This window comes from Musa acuminata, chromosome BXJ3-7, assembly GCF_036884655.1.
Source record: "Musa acuminata AAA Group cultivar baxijiao chromosome BXJ3-7, Cavendish_Baxijiao_AAA, whole genome shotgun sequence".
Classification (NCBI taxonomy): domain Eukaryota; kingdom Viridiplantae; phylum Streptophyta; class Magnoliopsida; order Zingiberales; family Musaceae; genus Musa; species Musa acuminata.
The window spans coordinates 39,629,642-39,655,284 of NC_088355.1; the positions used below are offsets into that span (position 1 = coordinate 39,629,642).

A 25,643-nucleotide genomic window follows, 5' to 3' on the forward strand; every position below is an offset into this window, starting at 1 on the left:
AAATATAAGAGAAAAATAATAAATCTATTGATATTAATATAATAATGTGCCATAAAATTAAGAATACACCCACCATAATTACTTCTAAAGCAATAATCACAAACAATATATATAACCCCAACATGCATATATACATTTTGATTGGCATCACTGCTAATAGAGATTAGCTTAAGGTTGAAGGTGAGAGGTAGCTCTCAAACTATTGCATGTGAACTTATGTTTCTTGATTACTTTTTCCTCTCCCATCTTTTATTAATTCTTGGTCAATATTTTATTTCATTACTAACCTTCCATTCAGTTGGAAGTAGGAATATGTCTTTATCATTTGCTTTATGATCTATTTAAAGAATTGCAAATCCCAATAACAAATGAAGTTTAGATGTTAACTCAAAAAAAAAAACAATATTCTTATCCATACTAATATTTTTAAATTGTAAGATTTTATTAGTAAGGTCAAAATTTAGAATAAAAAAAAATTATTCATGATGATTACAATAGTTAGGTTCTTCATTAGCTACATTAACAACTTACACATTATGAAAAATATATAAATGAGGAAGGTGGAATTCTTTGAATGAGCACATGAATCAGTCTTCCTTGGGATTGCTTGCAAAGACTACTAAGTCCCAACCATCCATCAATAGCTAACAGTACCCACTCAAATGTTGACTGCACATGACAAATAGAGGGATTCATGATGATGGTAGAAAGATTTTAGCTTGTAGATAAATGTCTGTGGCAAAATGAGACAACAGTGAAGACATCAGATAAAATGTTATCCATGTGTAAGCTTCATGTATTATTATTATTTTTCTTGCAGGTCAGACAGAGTGATGTCTTCATCAAGATGAGTAGGTAGTGGAGGCTTGATGCATTAAGTCCTAAGAGAATTAAACAAGTGTCTCATCAATGGCACCACATGGGGTCCTGCTCTTTAAAAAGCTGCAAGAAGCATCTGCTGAAATGCTTGTCATGTGGATCCTAACTTTTAACCTGGGTTTGATGGCTTGTTGCAAGGATTGAAGCACTGTGTGTGTGTCAATTTTGTTCCTGTGATTGCACATTGCTCATGTTTTGAGAACAGAAATGGTCAGAGATGATGGCTTGTTGCAAGGATTGAAGCACTGTGTGTGTCAATTTTGTTCCTGTGATTGCACATTGCTCATGTTTTGAGAACAGAAATGGTCAGAGAGATGATGAACATTTAGGTATGAGGAGAAAGACTTGCATGAAAATTATACTTTTTTTATTTTTGAAGTTAGAAATGTGTGGAGTGTTTGTTCTTATTGGTTTGGACATGAATACTGTAGTGAGAATGATAACCTGGGAACATGTTACTGCTGGGAATATGATCAGGGAGATGAAAGAAGAGAGCAGCTCATCAAAAGAGAGACAGCTTGGAGACAGTATCTGATATATCAATTGCAGATAACTCAGTCTGAAATTTCTATCAGTTTTATTTGATTGTGAAACCTCACTTTTAAGACACATTTTCTACAGTAGAACAAATCCTTTTGAGGTGTTCCTTGCATTGCTCTTAGATAGAGAGAGATGGAGAGACCACTTTGAGATGGTGGTTTGGCAAGATAGAGAGAGAGAGAGAGAGAAGATTTAAAGCTTGATCAACATTCAAAAGAAACTGGAATGAAAATGCTAATCATTGCTCATCAATGCACCTGCAACCAAAGTGGAAGTTGTCTGTGGAGCATATCATCATGCCAAAAGCTGAGTTCTTGATGGAAGATGACAAAAGGTTTTGGAATAACACAAGAAGAACAAATCTTTTGATTAAAATTTTGAATATATGTGTAGTAGTTGAAAAATATACTAATATATTTATAAGTATTAACATCTCCTCTCATATGCAAGCTTATTGTCTAAATATGCTTAATTAAAAAATAATAAAATATAGAGGAAAGAATATAAAATTTATACTCATTACATGTTCGGATATCATAAAAAAACTTAGTTGGACTGTATATACTTAGTTGGACTGTATATACTTCAATATATGTATATATGTATATGTATATATATATATATATATAAATAAAAATATATATATATATATATATATATATATAACACATTACATCATTATTTTGGTTAAATCGGCTAAAGAAAATTTGATTGTGTTCATCTGTTTCAAAAAAAAAATAATCGATCATTTTCCTATCCACATAAATTAATTTTCCTACTATCATGACAAAATTGGCTAAGAAATTAATTTTCCTACTATCTATCCATTAAATAATTATAAAATTAAAAAAAATTTGATGCATGTGAAAAGTAATTATATTTAAAATAAAAAAATATATTAAACTTATTAGTGTATAATTTGATTATCCGATTTAGATATAGATTTAGACATAATCCTTTCATATTTGTTACGATTCAATTTTGATCGAACTCATCCGATTTCGAGGAGATTGAACCCTATCAACTTCGAAGAGGTTGAACCTTATTGAACTAAGTTGAGGGCATTCCTAACAAATATCTTTTCGATGCTAAAATTAGTTTTAGGTTTAGAGGATTTGACTAATAACTTGAAGAACAAAAAGGTATCTTTGGACTGTTGCTCAAGTGATCGACGTCGATTATGAACGATAATTATTGAGATATTGATCATCTGTCGATTATGTGTCGATCACATATTACTCATGTGCCAATAATTAGATGGTACTGAGGTGATAACCACGTAACATTGATGTATTACCATGTAATGTTAATATGGTAGTCACTTAATATCAAAACCAAAAAGACTTCCTTGCTCATGTTTTCTTCTTTTCCTCCATCCTGAAAGATCTAAAGAGAGAACACAAACATACTCAACCTACAAAGAGAAGCAAAAATAAAGAGGGAAAGTGAGACCGAGCAAGAAAATTCCAAGTTTTCCTCTCTCAAATTCTAAGTCTCCTAAGTAGATGGATGCAACTTTCTCTCTTATTGCAATTGCGTGTAAGTAGGAATTCTTCATGTTGTAATTTTGCTACTTATTGCTAAATTGCAATAATTAGGACTATACTTGTTGGATCAGAAACACCTCCACACATTTTTCTAACTCTACACGTCATTTCTATTCTCATTCCCATCAAAAACCAATAAAAGAATAAAATATATTTTCAAAAATAAAATATTTTTTGAAAATTATAATCCATTTTTAGATTTTTCTATAAACCGATAAACTAGTCTTGTTTTAGGGTTTTTACACCATGTTATAATATTTTCAGTAATATAAAATATATATATAATTGATTCATCCTATGATCAGTTTATAGAGAAAAAAAATATGTAAATTATTAGATAATTCTAATAATTGAGATATTTATCGAGAAAAAAATGAATAAAATAATTGGAATTATTGATCTAATAATAGTCCATCATGTGGCATTTCTTTGCATGGAATCATGTGGTGGTGGTTGGCACTTGAAAGAACCAATGCATACTCCCAATCTATTCACGTTTTGATACGTCAAGCATCAAAACAATGAATGGGATTCAACTCCAATCGTCTGAGGAGAGAAATGGATTCGTCCTCGAAACACCATATCAAAGATCAAAGAACAGAAATTACACCAATCCGATCCATCAGCTCCCGTTCGTGACGGGGTATCCGATTCCATGCCTTCGAGTGGGGAAGACCACAAACAACAGGCTGGAGATGACTCCCACTCCCAGCGGCAGGACGCTCAGCGCCTCCTCCGTCTCCCGGCTCGGCCGCGGGTAGAGGCAGCTCACCGCGTTCCGGTCCCGGAGAGCCACCGACGCGAACACCAGCACCGACAGCACCGCGTGCACCCAGTCCACCGCCCGCACCCTGTACTTGGACAGGTCGGGAAGGGCCGCGGAGGGGGAGGCGACGTAGTCGTAGTTGAAGAGCCACATGCCGCGTCGGGTGGCGAAGCCGTAGTAGACCCGCCCGTCGGCGGCGCTCCGGATGCTGTCGGTGAAGCAGGCGAGGAAGCAGGAGGCGGCCAGGAGGAGGAGGAGCGCCTGCGTCATCAGCCGGGTGGCCGTGTCGCAGGAGCCGTTGTTGGTGAACACCGGGGTGAGGAGCTGGAAAGCGAGGAGGGTGCCGGTGGGGAGGAGGTTGGCCAGGTGAGCTGTGCTCGCCAGCGCCTGCGTTATGGCTTGTTGAGACGAGGAAGCGGGTGGTGGAGGTGGCGCTGCCTCTTCCTCATGCCTTGGAGCCTTGCTTTCTGCTGGTGGTTCCTTGGATCTTTTAGATGTGGCTCTCAGCGACATCTCGATCCGAGAGCGAGAGAGAGAGAGAGAGAGAGAAGGAGAGAGAGAGGGGTTTCCCGGTCTTGCACGCTCGTGGTTTCTTCTAGGCCTTATCGGTCTGCGGCAGGTTTCGGTGGTAGATTACTATTGGGTGTGATGTTGGACCGGGTTGCCTTGAAAGCGAAGATATTGACTTGGTCAACTATAGCAGTTTGGGTTAACGGGTCCGGGTTTAACCCGACACCCAAACGTTGGTGGAAACGAATCCACCAAGGATTTAAAGCCAATCGAGTTGCCCAAGCCTTCCATGGCCGTCGGAGGAATCGCTTGGCGACCCAAATGCCGCGCCGTCCTCCACCTGAGCTGCCGCCGGTCCACCTTCTCCACCTCGGACGCCCTCGTCGACGACATTTGCCGTATCCTCAGCGACCACCGTGCGCCCCACCACGACCTCGCCGCGGCGCTCCGCCCCTTCGCCCCCGCCCTCACCCCTGGCGTCGCCGAGGGGGTTCTTATACGTTGCCGTCACCTCCCTTCCCCCGCCCACCGCTTCTTCCTCTGGTCCGCCGCCATCCCTGGCTTCCACCACTCCCCAGCCGCCCACCTCGCTCTCGTTCATGCCCTCGGCGCCGTCCGCCAGTTCCCCCTCCTCTGGTCCCTGCTTTCCGAGCTCCGCGACGCTGGTCGTGGCAGCGACGTTGCCCGACCCGAGACATTCTGGCTCCTCTTCCGCTTTTACGCGCGCGCCCGCCTCCCCGACGACGCCATCCGTGCTTTCAGAAGGATGCCCGACTTCGGCATCCAGCCGGGCCTCGAGGACTTCCATCATCTCCTCTCCTCGCTCTGTCGAAACGGTCTCGTTGCGGCCGCTCAGTCATTCTTCGATCAGTCAAAGTCCCTCTTTAATGTGAATCACAAGACGTTTAACATTTTGATCAACGGCTGGGGCGATGGTGGGGGTCCGAAAGAAGCCCTTAGGCTGTTCGACGAAATGCTTCAGAGAAGATGCTTGGTGGATGTGGCCGCTTACAACTCCCTGATCTTAGCCCTCTGCCAAGGAGGTGAGCTCGGTGAGGCGCACGTCCAGTTGCAGGAGATGCAAAAGACTCACAGGCTCAAGCCAGATGCGGGCACCTATGCTGCTTTCGTCCGAGCTGCATGCAAGGCCAATGATGTGCATGCCGCCATAGGGGTGCTCGACAGAATTCGAAGGCATAACCTTGTGCCGAATGTTTTCACCTACAACTGCATTATTCGGCTTTTCTGTGGAAATGAGATGGTGGACGAAGCTTATGAGTTGCTAGATGAAATGATCGAGCGAGGTGCGAAGCCTGATGCTTGGAGCTATAACTCGATACTGGCAATTCATTGTAGGTTGCATGAGGTCAATAAGTCGCTAAGACTGCTAGCAAGGATGGACAAGGATGCCTGCTCACCTGACCGACACACCTATAATATGTTGTTGAAGATGTTAATTGGTGTCGGAAGAATAGACCGAGCAATGGAAGTTTGGGATGGGATGCAGAGGAGAGGGTTTTACCCTGCGGCCTCATCATATGCGGTAATGATCCATGGATTGTGTAAGAAGAAGGGGAAGGTCGAGGAAGCATTCCGGTACTTTGAGATGATGGTTGATGAGGGAATTCCTCCATATCTTAGTACTTGTGAGATGCTAAGGGATAAATTGTTTGATATCGGATTGAGAGAACAAGTTGGGGTGCTTGCAGATAAGATGAGACGAAGCACTTCCTGCACGATACAGGAGCTCGTGATTGCAATGGAGGGAAGGAAACAAATTGGCCATACTCGAGAAGAATAAGGGTCAATTCTTTGGTCATCGTTGCAAGGCTTGTTCTGAAAGGTCACTCATTGCAGTCAAAGTAGCTGTTTCAGTGAAAGTCAAACCTTTTTGTGGCTGATCAGTTTTCTATTGGAGACCCTTATTGATTGGCAATTTGAGGTGCTCCTTATCAAGAAGATCAGAAGAAGATGAAAGTTCCATGCGGCAGAGGCTTTTCTGTGTATGTAATAACTCATATTGTCGGATTGATTGATGGAGATTTAGTTATAATCAGATGGACACCCTGATGGTGTGGTTTCAAAGGAAGCTAAACAATTTTTTGCGGTGTTTTCTTTTCCCTCTAAACTAATGGAGGATGACTTTGTAGCGGAGTAGCAGTGTGCCATAAGGGTTTCAACAAATTGACAATTCATTGACATCAAGAAGAGAAGAAATTTATTTATTCATTTTAATAAAGTGGACGGTATCTTACATGTCTGGATTGATCTTTGTGCATGAATGAATTTGAGGAATCTTGGTTTTTCTTATTGTAGTATGCAAATATCAAGGAGGGCACAAGTAGCCGGGAAGCTCTTGGCACTGAGTTGACAATCTATCAATTGCAGGGGTGTAAGAAGCTTTGGATTTGGCTTACAAGAAACCCTTGGTGGTGCTTGAACTGCAAAGTCTACATGCTTGTTTTGCTCCTGCAAAGAAGGCTGTTGAATGTTGCTTCTGTCTGAAGTATCATCTATCCAATCACTTTGAACTAAGAGTATCATCAAATGAACAGAACCAGAGCCCAAAGAATGCTATAACCAGAAATATGTAGAGCAACATGGATCACTCTAGGAGTGTCATGTTCATGGTGATGAAGCTGCTGTGGTGCACTTATCCTGTTCCAAATTCCTGTTTTCCCATCAGCATGGTCAAAGTCTTATTATTATGATTGAGGGGCGGGCTACACTTGCAGGTATCTCTGATAACTACACTTTTGGGTGCTAATGTTTGATTGCTAGTCTTTGTAGTAAATCCCACATACATATTCCAGTGTCCAATGTGACTGACCAAAGATGGACATCAAAGAAAGATCTGCACGAGTGAAAGCAAAAGCCTGCTGTACACATTACTTTGACGAGGGCCAACCATTCTGTCATCTCGTAGCCATTGTCCTCTTCCGTGTGAGAAATGGGTGGCCTGGGAAGGGAGAACACTTTGTGCAAGTTGTTTCTATCCTGCTTTATCCTAATTCCACAGCTGTAGCCCGCTCACAGTTCCTTTACTCATCAGCACAGGGTTGAAGGAATTCCAATAATAAGTTGCATGATTGGTGGGAGGAGAGATTCATGGCTATCAAGATACTTTTGGGCACAGTCTTGTCTGCCATATGGAAGAGCATAATGATGATAACTCTCGTCAAACCCACCACTTCATGCTTTTGGATGGGTTAGCAGTTGCAGTGGATTCATCATGAACGTACCATGACAGGGCCAATATCAATTTACCTATCCTCTATGATTTTAGTACAATCTGAGCACACTCCAAAATCGTGTGATCAGATTATGCCAGAGTACAACTTGAGAGCCAGCAGAATCCATGAAATTAGACTCGGTTGCAGCACCAATGACTTCCTTCCTCTTCCTGCTCCTCACAATCACATCCAATCCAACAATGAGATCCTAAAGAATCCTCCTAGCTAACCTTTTCCATGCTGCAAGGCTTAATTGGTCTGATATTATATTGAGCTATCAAGAGCATCAAGACCTTGCAGAATAATCATTCAATAGGTCTCACCATTTTCGGCCACAACATTCAACATCCAACACAAAGGTTTGTCCATTATGCAACCTTATTAATTACCACACTATCATATTCTTTTACTTCTTCAGACAGTATTTTTCTTTGACAGCTTTCAAGTTTATGCTATGGTAGCTGTGCCAAAGTAATTATATGTTTGTCGGTTCACTGTATGGTGTTCCACACGCAGGTTGTCAGTCTCAAGAACACTGTGCCTACTGTGATTCTTCTCAAAGGAGCAGATAAGTCCAAAGCCCCTTTGAATTAGTCCAACTTTGACTGGGCTAATTCAGATTGATCGTCCAATTATTTTGTCCAACACCTCAATTGATTACGCTGCGCAGGATAATGACAAGCAATTGCCACCCCCAGTCTTTGTTGCATCTGTAGTTGCTATCCGATTCTTCCCCACCAGGACAAAACTCCTCGTCTCCTCTTATTTGTTCCTGTGGTTGTCTTCTTTGCATCCCTCATCCAAACCCTGTTCAAGCAGCTGTACACTGCTATCAGGATTTCCCTTCCCTTCCAAGCTGTGTCCTACCGAGGCATCCCTGCTGAGTTAAAAGAGTGCAACCTGGGATCTGATTCAGAAACAACTTGACAGCTTTTATCCTATCAGAGCTGCTCCCTCCACCAGAGTGTAAGTCCTCTGTACTTGATCTTGATATCAACCTCATCTTTTGCTTTCCTCGTTCATTTTCTGTCAGCCTTATAGAACAGTACATGAAAACTTCATCTCTGTCCAAGTAAGAACATTCTAATTGCAGAAACATGCACTTGCTGCTGCTTGTTCTGATGCTGTGATTGCTACAGGAGTACCAGGATGAGCATCCCTGAACTGTTCAGGTGTCCGATTAGCCTAGACTTGTTTGCCGATCCAGTCACTCTCAGCACGGGGCAGACATACGACCGAGCTAGCATCGAGAAATGGCTCGGCTATGGGAATTCAACATGCCCGGTGACAATGCAGAGGCTTCACGACAAGTCGCTCGTTCCCAACCACACCCTCCGGCATTTGATCGAACAGTGGTTTCTCACTGCCTCTATCCACGGTGACGGTTCGGTGTTGATGGATCCAATCAACAGCATGGATATCTCGCTGTCTGAGCTCAAACGAAACCTCCGATTGCCGACCTCTACCCTCACGACAAAGCTCGAGACACTCAGAATAATCAAGGTACTGTCGTCGGAGTCGAGCGTAAGGCAGGCCAGCCTAGTTCAGGCAGGCTTCTTCCAGTTGCTGCTCCATGTGCTGTTCCAAGCTCCGGTCGCCCACAATGCCGAGGTCACAGAGCTAGCTCTTGATGGCGTTCTGAATCTGTTGCCTTCGGCGGATTTGGAGTCGCTAAACATGCTGAGGAAGGAGAGCAGCTTGACTCAGCTAGTGTTCCTCTTGGACCAAAGCAATGTTAAGATCAAGACCGCCTTGTGCTGCTTGTTGGAGACGATCGCTGCGTGTTCTGCGACGCAGGAGCTGTGCCTCATGTTAGGACGGCGGCAACGGGTTCTGCAGATCCTAGTCTCGCTTCTGCAGCAAAAATCGGACGCCCAGGCTTCCGAAGCCGCTGTGAGAGCAGTCTGCAGCCTGTGCTCATCGGAAGCCAACAGAGCCACTGCGATCAGAGAAGGCGCTGTGGACAGCCTCATCGCTTACCTCGCGGGCACGGGATGTGCTCCGAGGTCGAGGAACCGAAGCGCCGCGCGCGCGTTGGCCACACTGGAGCTTCTTCTGGGCCTCGAGATCGGCAAAAGGAAGATGAACAAGAACCCAGACGCAATCGCGACCCTGGTGAAGATGGTGTTCCGAGTTCCCTCCGACCAACGAGGCAGTGAGCACGCCGTCGGGTCGTTGCTGCTGGTGTGCTGCGACTCCGCGACGGTGCGGAGAGAAGCCATCGACGCCGGGGTTTTGACGAAGCTACTGCTGCTGCTGCAGAGCCAGAGCAGCGCCCAGGCCAAGACGAAGGCCAGAGCTCTGTTGAAGCTGCTTATACCTGTAATCAAAAAACAAGTCCTGTGATCTCTGTGCATACTTCTTGTGAAATGGAATCACGAGTTCTCCTGCAGTCGATGAAGCCTCTGCCTCCATCTTGGCCACTCCAAGCAGAGATTTGTCTTCACGTTGTCTAATTAGTTCCTTGATGAGTTACTCCAAGCACGCTTGGAGTAATTGTCGCACCAGCCCAATTGGTGCATGCGGCCCAACTCGGCTTCGTGTGGGCTACGCACATATCTTAAAGCGCTGATGAGATCCTTTCACGGATCTCAAAGCCTATTTCTCCACTACTCAAATTCAAACGAACGCGAGCCTGCGCGGGATTCGGGAGGAGGATATAAATTTAGAGGCGGCGACGAAGGAAGATGCCGAAGGGCTTCGGTGCAGCACGCGGGCCGATGGCGATCGTCCGCCTCAAGAAGCACTGGCATCGTTGATCCGGAGTGTAAGCAACCTTCTCCGCCCGTCATCATCTATTCTAATTGCTGAATCCCAACTTCTTTCTTCTTCTTCTGGATCCAAATACACTGTCCATCTAGGGTTTATATGGTCTTTTCGCAACTCAAGATTCCGGATTCGCATTTAGATCCATCATCTATTCTAATTGCTGAAGCACTGCCTGTCTAGGGTTTTACGGTGTTTACCCAACTCAAGATTGAAGAATCGAATTCAGGTTCATCTGTGACTAGGTCTCATGGTTTGTAAAGCTGGTCGTCCAATTCGATCATTTTCTTGGGAAGAAAGCAACGCGAATCGATTGCCGTCGGTACCTCGTCCTGTGTAGATAGGGTTTTACCAAGTTTACCCAACCCAAGAATCAAGAACTGCCTTCAGGTTTACTCCGGATACGATTCCACACTCGGATTTGATTTTTTTTTGTTTTGTTTTGTTTTGTGTATCGCATTAATACCTCTTGTATTAAGTTCTTCTTAATTTTTGATGCAGAAATCAGGATTTGGATGTGGTTTACTCAGATATCTTAAAAGGATTTCTAGAGTACTCAAGAGGTTTGAGCTTGCCTTTTGACACTGTCTGTCAATCAATCAAAAATATGCATGGTGGTAAGCTTGCCCTTTTCTATGCTAGTTTGAGATGGTAATTTTTGTTCTTGTTTAAGATATGCAACCCTTTATACTATGTAGAGGTAATCTTCTGTGGTATAATCTTCCCATGGCTCATATGGGATGTAATCTTTTGTTTCGTATCGGACGATCGACATATTCATGAACAAAAGAAAATTACAATGACAGTCTAATGGCGTAAGAAATGTTTGTGCATGCTCGTGTCTTATTTTGTACAATTCCAAGAAACTTTAATAAATTCCACAAGTCTTTGAGAAAGGATAGGAATTGTATACTTTAAAGATTATTCTGTTGTATACTTTAAGTTCATTCACAGGTTCTGCCTATTATATAACATCTTTTGTTGTTTACAAGATAATTCAACTTCATGCTACCTCAATTGTCATGTTAAATATGCAATTTTCAGTTTGATTTAGTGATTGTTAACTTGTCTAAATTAAATTTCTGCATATCTTTACTAATCCTAATGTTAATAATTTTTTTTATAAAGAAATATGGTGCAAGTAATATCCTTCATTTCAATCTTATTCCGCGAGGCATAGAGGTTGTTGTTATGGTTGTAGCAGTTCTCCGATAAGATGGATGATGACCGATAGATTTTGGACAAAGTAGAGCTTTGGAAAATTATCAATCTAGAAAGTCAATGTCCATAAGCAATCAGCATGATTAAGCGACTGATGCATGAAAATACATTTTACGGTGAATCCTAGTAAAAGCTCTGAAAAGGGTACTTTACTTACTAAGAGATGTTTTCAAAGTTGAATTGTTCTAGGATTTCCAGAGTCTTTCTTTCTTGGCAGCACAAATGTGATGAGAGTTTCTGATGGCTAATATGTCTTCTTGCAGCAACTTTGCTGTTGTGTTCATTGTATTCAACAGCTAATATGACTATGAAGTTTTCTACAAATACTGACCAGGATATCAAACATAACAAAGAAATATACTTTGCAGTGGGGTTTATGCCTCCCAGCATCCAACTTGCAATCAGCAACCTTGCAGAAAAATATGAATTCAACCATCACATGTCACCAGAATAACAATTGAGATGGTGCAGAGACTCGTTCAACAATCAAAGAGCACCCTATGAAAGGTCATCACAATAGCCAAGCTCCAGGGTTTGATCTTCTTCAAGGAATACAACAAGGATGTCTTAGAACTTCTATAAATCTCCTAGCAAGTGCATACGATTAGAAGTTCTAAATTGTATGCCAGAAAATTCTATGTGATGGTTTACAGAACTTCTATAAATCTTCTAACTAGTTGTCCAGAAACAGAGTTCATAATTCCATAGTTCTTGAAGCAGAACCCAATTCTCACCATGAACTACTGGCCTACATCCAACACTGACAATGAAGAACAACAATAGATTGCAGTTTGAGAGGTTGTGAAAAACCAGAAAACAAGAGCTGGCTACTGAGAATGCAGTCCATGGCATGACTCTTTTAAGTCCCTGAAAAGCTTTTGAGGAGATGTTCTTGTGCATTTAGCAAGGTTTACTTCCTGTGGCCGGCACACTAATGGAAGAACAGCTCCAATGCTTCAAAGATGCAGTTTCTAGTTTATTATGAAAGTCAAAGGACAACAAAATCTATATCAAAGTCAAAATAATATGATCACCCTTTGGTGAGTATGCATGATGATCAACTAAGAAAGAGACTATCAAATCATGAACTCTTGCACTCTATTCTCTAACAGCTCAGCACCAGAACTAAAAGAAGAACAAATCAGACAGTTTGGTGATGAGTTTAATTCCATGAATTCATGAACAAAATCCACAGACGTACAGATTGACATAAAAATGTTCATTTCTTACACCAGTTGAAAATGACAGATAAGATAGAAGGGTTGCTGTTTATTGGAAACACACGCACATCAATCGTTACTCCATACATATATTCCAAGTAATCTTGATCTTGACTCTGTGTGGAGTCGGCCATGGAAGACTTGGTAGCACAGCCAACTCAATAATGCTTGACGTAAAGGTCAAACTTGGCCACCAACCGCAAGTCATCGATGCTGATGACCTTGCTGAGGGAGTATCCCCTCGCCATCCGGAACCGGCCGCTGCCTCCGATGATGGAGCGATCCACCTCGCCGGCGGCCGCGTACATGCCCATCATGGTGAGCGTGCTCCCGTTGTACTTCCCGGCCGTGAACACGAATTCGGTGGCGGTGAGCAGGCCGCTCCGGCCGTCGGGCATCGCGAAGACGCCCACCCCCTGCGCCCTGCCCAGCAGCGTCGAGCTCGGGTCGGTCCCCTCCCTCAGGTAGTTGTCGAACACGCCGATGTAGGCGAAGGAGGGGGTGGACGTCAAATTCTTGTAGTTGGCCACCGTCGTGTTGGGGCCGCTCCTCGTCTCGTGGAAGTAGAAGTGCACGTGGGTGAACTTCTCGCCGGAGGGATCCACGGAGGAGCCGTCCACGAAGGCGATGGCTGCCGAGAGGAGCAATAGCAGGAAGACGGGGAAGGTGGCCTGAGCTGAGAGAGCCATTGTAGTCAGTGGGGATGGAAGCGGGTGATGGCTTGTAGGCTCATTATATAGTGCCTTATTTATGAGAAATATATGTCAATTGTTGACCAATTATTATTATTATTATTATTATTATTATTATTATTATTATTATATTCTTTTTGTAAAGTGACATTTGAGGATTTTGCATCTAAAATACAAATTATGAATTTTCTTTATTTTAAATAACAAATGATGCAAATTGTTATGTCTCTACTCAAACAAAGTAACCAGTCAAACCAAAATTTGACTTTTCCAACAAGTAGGAATTCTTCATCACGTGTCTATAAATCATAGTCTTAACTTGGTTAGGTAGCCATGTAATAAATCTTGCATTGCAATAAAGTAAATACTTTTACTTTCAAGAAATTAACACTTGAAAGAATATTATTATTTTGGTTGAGGTATTGTTCATCCATGCGAAAATGATGATACGATAATTGAGTAATTTACCTAGAAAAGCCCTCAATAATAAAGTTTTATCAGTTGATATCCCTATATTTAATTTTTATTAGGAGCATCTTTTTTCATACCATGATCAAATATCTTTTATAAAATAAAATAATAGTTCATATCCATTCACCTCATTTGTCTTTGATTTTTTGGGTTGATTTGATTTGTTTGACTTGAATGAGAATAAATCAGTACAATAAAAACATAAATATTTAATTTTTTACTATTTATATTTTCTTTCTTTTCCTCAAATTACCTCGTGTTACCCCCATTTGACCAATACAATAATATCATCTACCAACCTTCTTACTGGTGATGGTCGCCATCATTGCAATCTCCAACATTATCACCTAATCTTCGTCCTAGTCTAACCTAGCATTTAGAGAAAAATCCAACTAATCAACTTACAATCATGTCATAGTAGTTTATGATAAGCTTTAATCGATTATGTTTATTGTAACTAGAGTGTAAGTGATCACAATTTCACTCCAAACCTCTAGTGTAACAATATCCGGTGATAGTAGTATCACTAAACTAGTGATAGTATTACCTATACGTAGTGCTCTACTGACCTAAGGTGATGGTATCACCTCAGACCAAATGATAGTGCTATCTAGAACTACAATATATTTTTTAAAAAAATAAATTTTAAAATAAAAATAAATTAGATAAAATAATTATTACTAAACAATTATGTTATAATTGTTATAAAGAAGTTTCGATAGGTTTGAAAAAAATAAAAAAAAAATATTACACTTGCATTACACTTAGGTTATACTTGCATTACAGTCCATCGTATATTCAATCCTACATATCCTCTATTTAGATAATTTAACACCCTAAAATAAAAAAAAAGATGATACTAAACATATTAAGATCATGATGGTTTTGTAGAAGTTTGGATATGTTTAAAGATAATTTAATGATTTATACTCGAGTTACACTCGATCATATGATCGATTCAATGTAAAAATCTTATATTTCGATAATCAATGTCTATTTTGATAATCAATATTCTTAAATTTTAAAAAATAAAAAAGTGATGTTGCACAATTGTGTTATAATAGTTTTAAAGAAGTTGGATATGTTTGCAAATAGTTTAATGATTTATACTTTAGTTATACTAGAGTTAAACTCGAGTTACACTCAATTATAGATTCAATGTAAAAATATTAGACAAATAACCAAAATAAATAATTTATATAAAATTAAAAGTAAATCTTTCTTAAGAATCATTTCATCAATAAATTACATAAATGGCTAATTTTCAGTCATCAAAACACTTTTAAAACATGTATAAATGTATATGAAAGTTAGGTTTTTATAATATATAAAAGAACAAGAAAGGCTTTCTAAGAAATTTAGTATATTTCTTAAAGCATATCTAATAATGTTGATCAAAATTAGTTTACTATTTGACAATTTAAAACTGAAGGTGTCGATTAAGGTTAAGAAACTAATAATGTCAAGCACAATTAGATATACTCGTTATGTTGGTCAGGTTGCATCAACTAATAATATTAGTCAAGTTTGAAGAATCTAATAACATGCAGAATTGCTGAGAACAATGTCACTTACAGCCTATATAATGATGTCAATTATTTGTAGTTGAGAGGAGGAGGAAGGAGAATGATAGAAATGGGAGAAAATACAAGTGGGCAAGAGACACTGACTTCTTAATTCTTTTGAGCAATTGATGCTACCTAACACCTTGTTTGATCGATCCTTTGATGTGACATTTGACAAGTGTTATGGCTAAAGTTTAAGTAATTATCATGGATCACTGATTTTATGCTTTGGACATCCGAAATTTATTTGAATTAGTTGTTTCGTTTCATTGAGCAATTGATCATCTATCATGATCTGATACAAAAACTTACAAACTATAGCAGCATAGTTGACTCGATTAATCCTAACACAAATTTACAGCGACTACCGAGGTAAGGTAATGTCGATGGCTCGATGCTCGATGATGCTACTAGTGAAGTTGGTGTTGCATTCAACAAGTCGGAGAAGAGAGGATCAGCTCGACGCTTGATGATGTAATGTCATCGATGAATACATTATTGTTCTTAGTCGAAAAGGAGATGAGGTTGTCGTCGCTCGATGATGCCACTATTGAAGCTAACGCTAGAAAGAGGAGGATGCTACCATCATTCATGGAGAGTAGAGATTAGGATAGGAGAGGAGTGTTGATCGTTGCACCTACACTGGGCTATACTCGTTCAGTGTAACCCTCGTATAATCTCCTTTGTCGTTTGCTCAAAGCCGACTCAGAATAGATTAGTATCGATACTCAATCAGACCGAACTAATCCTTCAATCAGTCAGGTTTGAGTCAGGTCGCTCGATTCAATAAAAATGATCGACTCGGGTATTATTAGTGTTTTTTAAAAAAGGGACCCTAGTCAAAATCAAATACGATGATGTCATAATTACTCATAATAATTTAAAGATATTTACATGATCATGGAGTAAGTGTGATCTACGTTATTATTCTATCTCCCATCTAAAGCATATGCGTTGTGTTGGTCAACTATCTATCCTTTTCCTTGGCCTTCAAGCTTCAAAGATGGTGTGCTTGACCGAGAGATTCATCTCCCGTGGTGTAGTTTTCATGTAATAGCCATCACAGACCACAATATCTTTTCTTTCGTTTGACCGGTGGATATTACTTAGATTTGACTAAATAGAATAGAAGTCCAAAAGAGTAGTAGATGCTGACGAAGCCACACAGACGGGCGCGCGATGACTTTTGACTATTCAAGCGATGACAAGAAGGAACTCAACGTTGTCATGAGTTGTGGAGTAGCATTCAGCGCAGTGACATCGTTTTGCTTGGCAAAGGCAGGTCGATGTCATGCATCGACTAGTCTTCGCTGATCGTAACACAACGTCAGATCAACGTGGAACTCCAACATGATTGCCAGAGATGCGAACTTGACAAGATGAAGAGGTGATGCCAATATGGTATTTGGAGGCATCAGCGTGGGCTTTGCGTAGAAGACAGTGCCGCTAATAAACCGGCATTGTTGGTACAAGATTACGGTAATCAATCAAAGTGGGTCAAGCCGACCCTATAACATATTTCGACTTGTTGCATGGGTAAACGAAGCTTGTTGAATGGATCCACACCTCTCTCTCCCTCTCTCTCTCTCTCTCTCTCTCTCTCTCTCTACGTGTGGGAGCCACGTACCGTAACGTGAATGACAAGTAGGACAATGACACCTCAACTAATACATATATTTTCATCTCCCGAACATTACCAAAGTCTTGGAAAGATCACACTTTGCTTTGAAGGTGTCCTTCCACACGACTCGTTCTATTTCTCCAAGCCATCACCCATGGAAGGGAAGTAGGCTGCTGAGAAAGAACACGATAAGATGTTGGTAGGTAGGTTGGTGAGATAAGCACATGATGTGACAGGAAAAGCTTCACATACTAGAGAACTAATTCATCCTTAACTAGTCAATCTTTGAGGCGAATCAGACAAAGAATTTGATGATGTAGTGATCCTCCAACTCCTTGAGTTTGATTAAAGGAATGATGAACGAGTCACCTTTACCCTCAGATGTGCCTTTTGCGATCTACAAAGAATATCGGTTTCAAGGAAAACATGTGAGCGAATTTGTTATAATTATCGACTTATTATTTGTTTCTTGAGAACAATCTTAGATCATCTTTGAATGCAACACACTACGTTTACTATATGGACTGCTAGAGTTCACAAAGTCTATAAAAGAAATCCAACACTTGCATAGCATGCAGATCATTATTATATATGTTTAGAGGACTTGGAAGGCTTGATTTGGAGACAATCTCATAAAACTACGTTGGAAGAACTCGCAATCACGTACTTAATGCTTAATAATAACAATAATATTGATGATGATCATTGTTTTGTTTACTACGAGTGAAATCTTCTCCTCCTTTCACTGTTCACTTGCTTCGTTCTCGAAAGGACAATTGGGAAAGCTGCATGCAAAAGTCTCTTTTACACCTACTAACGGTTTAGAGTGCAACAAAGCTGTAGTACTATGCGTAAATTTGCTTGTCTTCCTTCCTTTTACGATGAATCGATATTGATTGGCTAAGCAACGTAAGGACCAAATAGATCCCATCTGTGGCTGTGTTGTGTCTCACATGATCGTAAACTATATGTGCCATCAGCTGTGTCTCCTATTTCTGCTGCTGCTGATGCTTCTCTCTTTCTCTCCCTCTCCCTCTCTCTCTCTCTCTCTCTCTCTCTCTCTCTCTCTCTCTCTCTCACTGTAAAGAACGACATGATATTTTTACTTGGCATAGGGAAATGTTTGTGAACATGAAATAATGGAAGCAGTCATCACAAAAGTGATTTAGTAGAAAGGTGTTATTCATATATGGGATTGGACGTAAAGTCATCACTTGACAATATTAGTATTGAATTCTTGACATGACATCTAATAATACATTGGACTTGAAAACTCTTACACTTATTAAGATTATTTTTATCTTATTTCAATCGTTTTCTTATCTAATTCATAAAAATATACTCTAAAACCTTCACAGTGTGGATGTGTTCAATCGAGTTCTTCTTGTCGGACTGTCGCTGTTCCCATATTTTGTGGCCGGCCTTCTCATTTGGTTGGCTAACTTTGGAAGAAGAATCAATGATCTTTTGTTGACTCCTACAGTCAATGCTTGTGTGACGGTAAGCTTTCATCATCTTGGAACTGATTTAGAAGTTTACACTGCATGAGGGATTCATTGCCAAGCAGCAAATTACCACTGCATCAATCTATCCCCATTTGTATGTCTCTGCATGCCGTGGGAAAGGGTTGAACATTTGTGTGTGAGATAGAAGGAAAAGTCTCCGTGGAGAGGGCAATGAATAGTCACCTCTCCCCACAAGGACATGACATTGACATCATCTGAAATGAGAAAGGGGAGAACCCTCAGTCCATTTCAACTTGGCATGCCTCTTCAGAAACATGGCTACATTTTGTTTGCTGTGAGGAGTAACACTCACCTGTGATTCCCTTGTGTTCATGGATACCTCTATTCTTCCTTGATAAAGGGGAAACAACACAAGTGCTACAATTGATGTTTATCTGACATCAATTTAGACACCTAATCATGCTTATAACTGGTCAGCATATGATGATATTGATGTTCGATTGTTCGTGCAACTCTCCACGTTCGAATAGCATTCGATGTTTTGACGAAATCATCGACGGTGAAATAACTACTCGCTAAATGAGAACTATAAAAGACCTCATGATGCATTCACTCAGATTCTCTAGTAAACCGTTCTTAATACAAGCCTTGATGATATCATATGAATTGCTAAAAATAAATAAAACGTATGACTAACATAATTGCAAAGATTTGATAACTACAAAAAATTTAATTCGAAACTAATACTACTTACTTGTTGAGCAATTTTGTGTCATGGCCGATGGGTTAGTATGGCTTGGTCTGATCCCGAATGCGTAGAGCTGCCCACGTGATTGCTCGAACTAAGGTGATCAGTGTCAAGTCTAGTCCAGGCTTCATCTCCATAATCAATCTAAGGTAGAGTAAGGAGTGTCTCTTCCTCTCCTGCCGGGTTACCACTCCTTCCTCACCAATTTCCTGCACACGAGTCGAAGTCGGAAGGGAGATTTCTCGTCTCGATCCCTTCGAAGCTTAAGTCAGTGTTAAGTGGTGTTAAAGGGAGTTTGAGTATTCGAAGTTTGACAATGAGAGATTGGCTTTTATATCTTTGAACAAAGATCGATCATATATAATTTGTTAATGGCCGCCAACTCCTCGAGCAATCGGCTCATACCTTTCATGTAACCATCGATCGACCTACATAGATTGGTATTGTGTAACGTTATTCTGAGCTTTCCAGAGCAGTTTTATACTATGTGGCATTATCTTATACGACCTTGGATAATGTGGGAAGAGACGACCGTTCTATTTCAGTCCGAGGTATCATATCGACGCAGTGCATCATATCAATCCTAAGGCTCTACATTGACGCCAACATAGTTGCTGACTATTGCCACAAGAGTGGTATCAGAATATACCCTATCATTACTTTATAACTAAAAATATTCGCAGATGCGTTACTTCTCCGACCTTAGTTTCATAGGTCAAATTATCTGACTCAGCATTCTTTAGTAACATCATTATTGTGATGATGAAAATGATCTCGAATCCAAACCAAATCTAAATTTAATACTTCTTATGATCATCAATCCATCAGTAATTTTTCTGCCTTTCACATGTAATCAATTCCAACTGATTACCTGAAGGTGTCATATCAACTGTTCAATCAAGTACCAGAAACCAATGCCAAGATGATGCACTGCTGATTTGACATTGTTGTTTTATGTACAATGGAATAAGAGTGGGCTCTGTGGAGCTGAAAGCCATCTCCTGTAACATTTGCAATTGATTGCATCAGTTCTCCATAGGCAGATGCATCTCTCCAGTTATGTACTCTGAAATGGACAACTGGCCACATTTATTTATAGTGAGTGATCAATTGCCAAGTTCTGATGCAATGAAAAGAAGAACAGCTATTAATTGCTTTCATTGCAGCTGAGGCAACCCTCCTGCCATAATTACTCTTTCCTGGAAACAAAGAAAGAACCATCTCAACACTTGTTGTGATCCAAAAGAGAGGTGCTCAGAGACTTGTGGGCAAGCCACACTAACTCTCTCTTTTTGTCAATTGGTGTCATCAAATGGCAGGTTTCAGAATGTTGAAGTGCACTTTGGGTTCATCTCCTATGCTTCAATGGGAAAAAGCAATGAAATTTAGATAGTGGTGAGCAAGTTTTAAGCAATCTTATTTATCATATTAAAATGATTCTTGGGAAGTCAGTATCTTTTCTGCTTTGGAAAAAGATGACCATTTTTTTTATAAAATATATATATATTTTACTATGAAGATTATTTATAAAAAATAAGATTATATACATTGAGCCGTCTTTTGTATATCTCGCGTTAGATAAGAGTTTTATGCATCGGATCACTTATTTAATATTTCATGAATATATTTTTAAAATACTTTTTTTCTCTTTCTAAGACTTAATCATAATATATTTTTTCCTAATATTTTCATCGATCATATATTTTAAGGGTACGAGAAAGAAGTCTACACAAAACATGAGATGAGAGTAAGTAGAGAGCTTTCAATAAATAATAGAGAAAACTTTATTCTCAAAATTATTTTCGTTGAATTTAGGGAAGAATGGTATCTTTAAAGTAATAAATCCAATCGAACCAATTAAAGAAAAAAAAAAGTTAAGGTGGATATTAGATTAAGACTAGAATGACTACAATCCAAAAATCAAAAGGCAAAAAAATAATTTATGATAATATGTAAAAGTTACAAGAAAAGAAACAAAAACTAATTGGCCACTAAAATTAGAATCATTTCACTGCACTAATAATTCTTTGTAAAAGTATTAATTTAATGATGGCAGCTTTCGGATGTAATGAGTATTTTAATCATTCAAGGAAGTGTCAGTGTGTGGATATCACTTCATATTGTACATATCGATCTAAACAAAGAATATAAGATAAATAATCCTGCACATATATATATATATATATATATATATATATATATATATATATATATATATATATATATATATATATATATATATATATCATCTTAAGATCATAAATTCAACAAGATCAAGATTAATGAGTTAGCTACTTCATCAAGTCGGATCGTAATAAATGATATCATAGTAAAAAATGATTATCCGTAAATTGATAAATTGCTGAGGTATGAAATCATCATATAATTTTTAAAAAATAAATATTATATATTAAGAAAGAAGTGTATAATAACCTAATCTTTGCTCATCAGAAACTCAAAAGAGAAAGCAAATCAAAAGGCCAATTTCACCTCCAAATACAGTCCATCTTATTACACCTTACAAAACTAGCTAAAATGTGTGTCACTTTACATGGCTCAAACTTACTCTATTTCCTGAATGATCACCATGTTCATAATTGCCATGAAGCCAACCTCCAAAATCTTGGTGAAGGTGAAAGGCATTCCCCTGCCTTCCTGGGCAGGGTAAACGAACAGCAATAAAGGGATCATAATCCCCCACCAATATCTCTCTCTCTTCTTCTTCTTCTTCTTCTTCCTTGAAACTAGAGCATTTGAGCTGGTCTGACTTCAGGATCATTTCTTCGGGTTGATTCTGCTTCTCGGTATGTCTCTCTTTCTGCCATCAGATTTCCTGTTGGACATTGTAATCGCTCATTCTTCCATTGGATTAAACATAATAATCGGATCATTTCCTCCATGAATTCAGTTTGGTATACAGATGCATCTATGTAATTTTGATTCAACTCTGTGTGTGTGTGTCTGTGTATCCACAGATGAGAGTGATGTTTCTCCCACATGGATGCCAGATGAAACCTGTGTTGCCAACTTCAACACCCATGAAAGGCCCTCTTTCTTCGTCTCCCATTTCCACCGACTCCCGGCATCGGTTGGCATCCACAGAGTAAGTAGTTCTACTCTCTCTCTCTTTGTATCTTCACAAGTTGGATTCCATTTTGTCTTGAGAAGTGTGACTGTTCTAAGTTCATCATGGCTCACTAATGATTTATGTGCTATGGAAGAGATGGAGAGAGCAACATCTTCTCATGGGGATTCAAAGCTGTGACTTCTCTACGTAAGAAGTTGTGTTTGATCGGTAGTTATATTGTTAGAACCAGCTCCAGAAAATTTATCAATGGATAATTTTGATAACCTAACAAAGATAAAAAAATAAAAAAAATAAAAAAAGATAAGAACATCAGATTTACGTGATTCGATCAATTGACCTACATCCACGGACGAATTAGGAGCAAAACATTACTATAAAAAGAGACTATTACAAATGTCTTAGGAAGATGTTACTAAACGAAAAGCCTAAAACAAATAATTAGATTTTCTTATGATGCATCTGACTTCAAAGTCCAGACCCTTATTTATAGTTGTAATAGGAGATGAAAGCTTGATTTTCCTGATGTGAGACTATAAGCCAACATCTTAAACCATTGGCTCGGCTTACAGATCTTATGGAAGCTTTAAAGTTGAAAGATTTCAAGCTTTCTCCTCATTGCTGTTTCAACAATTTCATCGTGCAAACTCTGTCTTCTGCATATTGGCATATGGATTTCAATTCCCCTTTCTCGGTGAAGCCTTTTCTGAACAGTCTCGTGAGTTCTCTTGTTGTTTCAGGGATGACACAGGCAAAACTAAAGCCCAAAAGCTGAAAGTTGTCGGAGGAGACGACCGCAAGTTCCTATTTCCAGAGAGCAGCTCCGGTCGCAAGCTTTCGTCTTTGAAGCTTGCTCTGTTCGTCCTCGCCTGTTGCATGGTTCTAACGCTTGCCTTCTCCCCCATAACTCGCAAAGATCAACTACTGCACTCAAGTTCAGGGTACAGTTTTCTCTGGTCTAATTGAGTTGCCTCATGCTTTGGTGACACCTTCATTTCTTCAAACAGGTCTCGGTTTGGAGACGTAGCACGGATTTGGCAAACGACGCTCGCAGATCCTCGATATATCTCGCGTTTGGATGTTGATTGGGGCCAAGTATCAAGCACTCTCGAGGATATCGACTGTGCCGGAGATGGAAATCTCAGAATTGGCTTGCTAAATTTCAACTTGTCCGAGGTCAGATCTTGGCAGCAAACACTGCCGCCACATGCAGAGCTTTCCTCGGTGCATCTGGATCACGCTGACACAAACCTCACCTGGGAGCTTCTCTACCCCGAGTGGATCGACGAGGAAGAGGAGAGTGGAGTAGCGCCCGCTTGTCCCTCTCTTCCTCAGCCTCGCGTCAAGAGAGGGTCAGAAAGTTTCCAACTTGTCGCCGTCAAGCTGCCCTGTGACAGGTCAGGGCGCTGGTCCAGGGATGTCGCCAGGTTGCACCTGCAGCTTGTAGCAGCCAAACTGGCTGCTGCCTCTGCGGCACTCCGTGTCCTTCTCACCGATTGCCTCCCTCTTCCCAACCTCTTCACCTGCAGAGATCTCGTGAGGCACGAAGGGAGTCTTTGGCTGTACAAGCCTGATCCAGCGACACTGGAGGAGAAGCTTCGGCTTCCGGTTGGGTCATGCGAACTTGCAATCCCATATGAAGAGAAAGGTCGGTCGTTCGACTACATGTCTCTGAGAGCTTTGTGGATGCACGGCCATTAACGAACTCTCAGGACGATTCACGAGTTGCTCTCCGCTGCGTGCTCGCAGTGCGGATCTACACGGAGGCCGGGAAACGAGAAGCATATGCTACGATACTGCACTCGGCAGAGCACTACGTGTGCGGAGCGATCGCCGCAGCCCAAAGCCTTCGCTCGTCGGGATCTGCGAGGGATCTCGTCATCCTCGTGGATGAAACGATCAGCCGACGCGATCGAGGCGGCCTGGAAGCTGCAGGGTGGAAGCTGAGAACCATCGAGAGGATACGCAACCCCAAGGCCAAGCGCGACGCCTACAACGAGTGGAACTACAGCAAGTTCCGGCTGTGGCAGCTCACCGACTACGACAAGGTGGTGTTCATCGACGCCGACCTGCTGGTGCTGAGGAACATCGACTTCCTCTTCGCGATGCCGGAGGTGAGCGCGGTGGGGAACAACGCCACCCTCTTCAACTCCGGCGTCATGGTGGTGGAGCCCTCCGACTGCACGTTCCGGATGCTGATGGATCACGTGGACGAGATCACCTCCTACAACGGCGGCGACCAGGGCTACCTGAACGAGATCTTCACGTGGTGGCACCGCGTGCCGAGGAACACGAACTTCCTGAAGCACTTCTGGGTCGGCGACACGGAGAGGAGGAAGGCGAAGAAGAACGGCTTGATGGGGGCGGATCCACCGGCTCTGTACGTGCTGCACTACCTGGGGCTGAAGCCGTGGCTGTGCTTCCGGGACTACGATTGCAACTGGAACCTGCAGTCGTACCGGGATTTCGCCAGCGACGCGGCCCATGCGACGTGGTGGAGAGTGCACGACGCGTTGCCGGAAAACCTTCGGGGGTTCTGTCTTCTGCCGACGAAGACGAAGGCGTACTTGGAGCACATCCGGAGGCAGGCGGAGAAGGCGAAGTACCCCGACGGGCACTGGAAGCAGAACATCACCGATCCAAGATTGGGTGTTTGCGCCGAGGAGTTCTGCTCTTGGGAGAGCATGCTGCTGCATTGGGGTGAGGCCAACTCGCCCCATGATTCTGCTGCAGCTCCGCCTAGCTCATAGCAATCAGGGTAGAAACAGAGGAAGACGATCTGACACATGTTCTTGCTTCATCTTGCATTCTACTGAGCCTGCTCGATTTAGGACGGCCATGGAAGAGCGCCTGCGTAGCTCACACTCTGTGCCATCAGCAAGAATTCACCAAGCAAATCTCAGACTCATATTTTGTTCTAATTCCTGCCATAAATTTCACAAGATTTCTCCACTCTGCATGGAAGATTTGAGTGATCATTTGATGCGTCGTAGTGTCTTCTGCATGGAGGATGATAGAATTTGGAGCAGTAATCATGTAATAAGCTAAAGAACAGTATCAACATGCGAGTAAATTCTTGACTGTGACGACATGGGTGTATATTTCCTCAAGTTGGCAAGCAAAAAGCTGAATGCCATCTCATTCATATAATATTTGGTCCCATGAACACACATTGAAGAGATGTTTGTGAGGCCATGTGCCAGTCACATGTCAAAGAATGTAGATCTATCTATCTATCTATCTATCTATCTATCTATCTTCTACCACTGACACAAGAAACATACATCACCTCCTCTGTTGTACAGTATGATAC

The 25,643-nt window shown here is 41.1% G+C and overlaps 5 protein-coding genes across 5 annotated transcripts; 3 read left to right on the forward strand and 2 right to left on the reverse strand.

Annotated features, from left to right (window-relative positions):
* Positions 1 to 3,479: 3,479 nt before the first annotated feature.
* On the reverse strand, positions 3,480 to 4,365 carry LOC135643210 (protein DMP3-like). Its single transcript, XM_065159911.1, has one exon. It carries the CDS (start codon positions 4,243 to 4,245, stop codon positions 3,589 to 3,591), a length of 657 nt encoding a protein of 218 aa, XP_065015983.1. The 5' UTR covers positions 4,246 to 4,365; the 3' UTR covers positions 3,480 to 3,588.
* A 13-nt stretch (positions 4,366 to 4,378) lies between these two features.
* Positions 4,379 to 6,504, forward strand: LOC135643209 (pentatricopeptide repeat-containing protein At1g52640, mitochondrial-like). Its single transcript, XM_065159910.1, has one exon. The coding sequence runs from the start codon at positions 4,532 to 4,534 to the stop codon at positions 6,041 to 6,043; it is 1,512 nt and encodes a 503-aa protein (XP_065015982.1). The 5' UTR covers positions 4,379 to 4,531; the 3' UTR covers positions 6,044 to 6,504.
* A 146-nt stretch (positions 6,505 to 6,650) lies between these two features.
* On the forward strand, positions 6,651 to 9,867 carry LOC103992999 (U-box domain-containing protein 26). The gene is made up of 3 exons (XM_009412930.3): positions 6,651 to 7,834; positions 7,992 to 8,441; positions 8,615 to 9,867. The coding sequence occupies exon 3, from the start codon at positions 8,625 to 8,627 to the stop codon at positions 9,819 to 9,821; it is 1,197 nt and encodes a 398-aa protein (XP_009411205.3). The 5' UTR covers positions 6,651 to 7,834; positions 7,992 to 8,441; positions 8,615 to 8,624; the 3' UTR covers positions 9,822 to 9,867.
* Positions 9,868 to 12,619: 2,752 nt separating this feature from the next.
* On the reverse strand, positions 12,620 to 13,396 carry LOC103992635 (dirigent protein 1-like). Its single transcript, XM_009412419.3, has one exon. The coding sequence runs from the start codon at positions 13,369 to 13,371 to the stop codon at positions 12,841 to 12,843; it is 531 nt and encodes a 176-aa protein (XP_009410694.2). The 5' UTR covers positions 13,372 to 13,396; the 3' UTR covers positions 12,620 to 12,840.
* Positions 13,397 to 21,978: 8,582 nt separating this feature from the next.
* On the forward strand, positions 21,979 to 25,416 carry LOC135641986 (putative UDP-glucuronate:xylan alpha-glucuronosyltransferase 3). Its single transcript, XM_065157715.1, has 5 exons — positions 21,979 to 22,049; positions 22,221 to 22,348; positions 23,071 to 23,271; positions 23,338 to 23,978; positions 24,080 to 25,416. Exons 2-5 carry the CDS (start codon positions 22,221 to 22,223, stop codon positions 25,078 to 25,080), a joined length of 1,971 nt encoding a protein of 656 aa, XP_065013787.1. The 5' UTR covers positions 21,979 to 22,049; the 3' UTR covers positions 25,081 to 25,416.
* Positions 25,417 to 25,643: the final 227 nt, after the last annotated feature.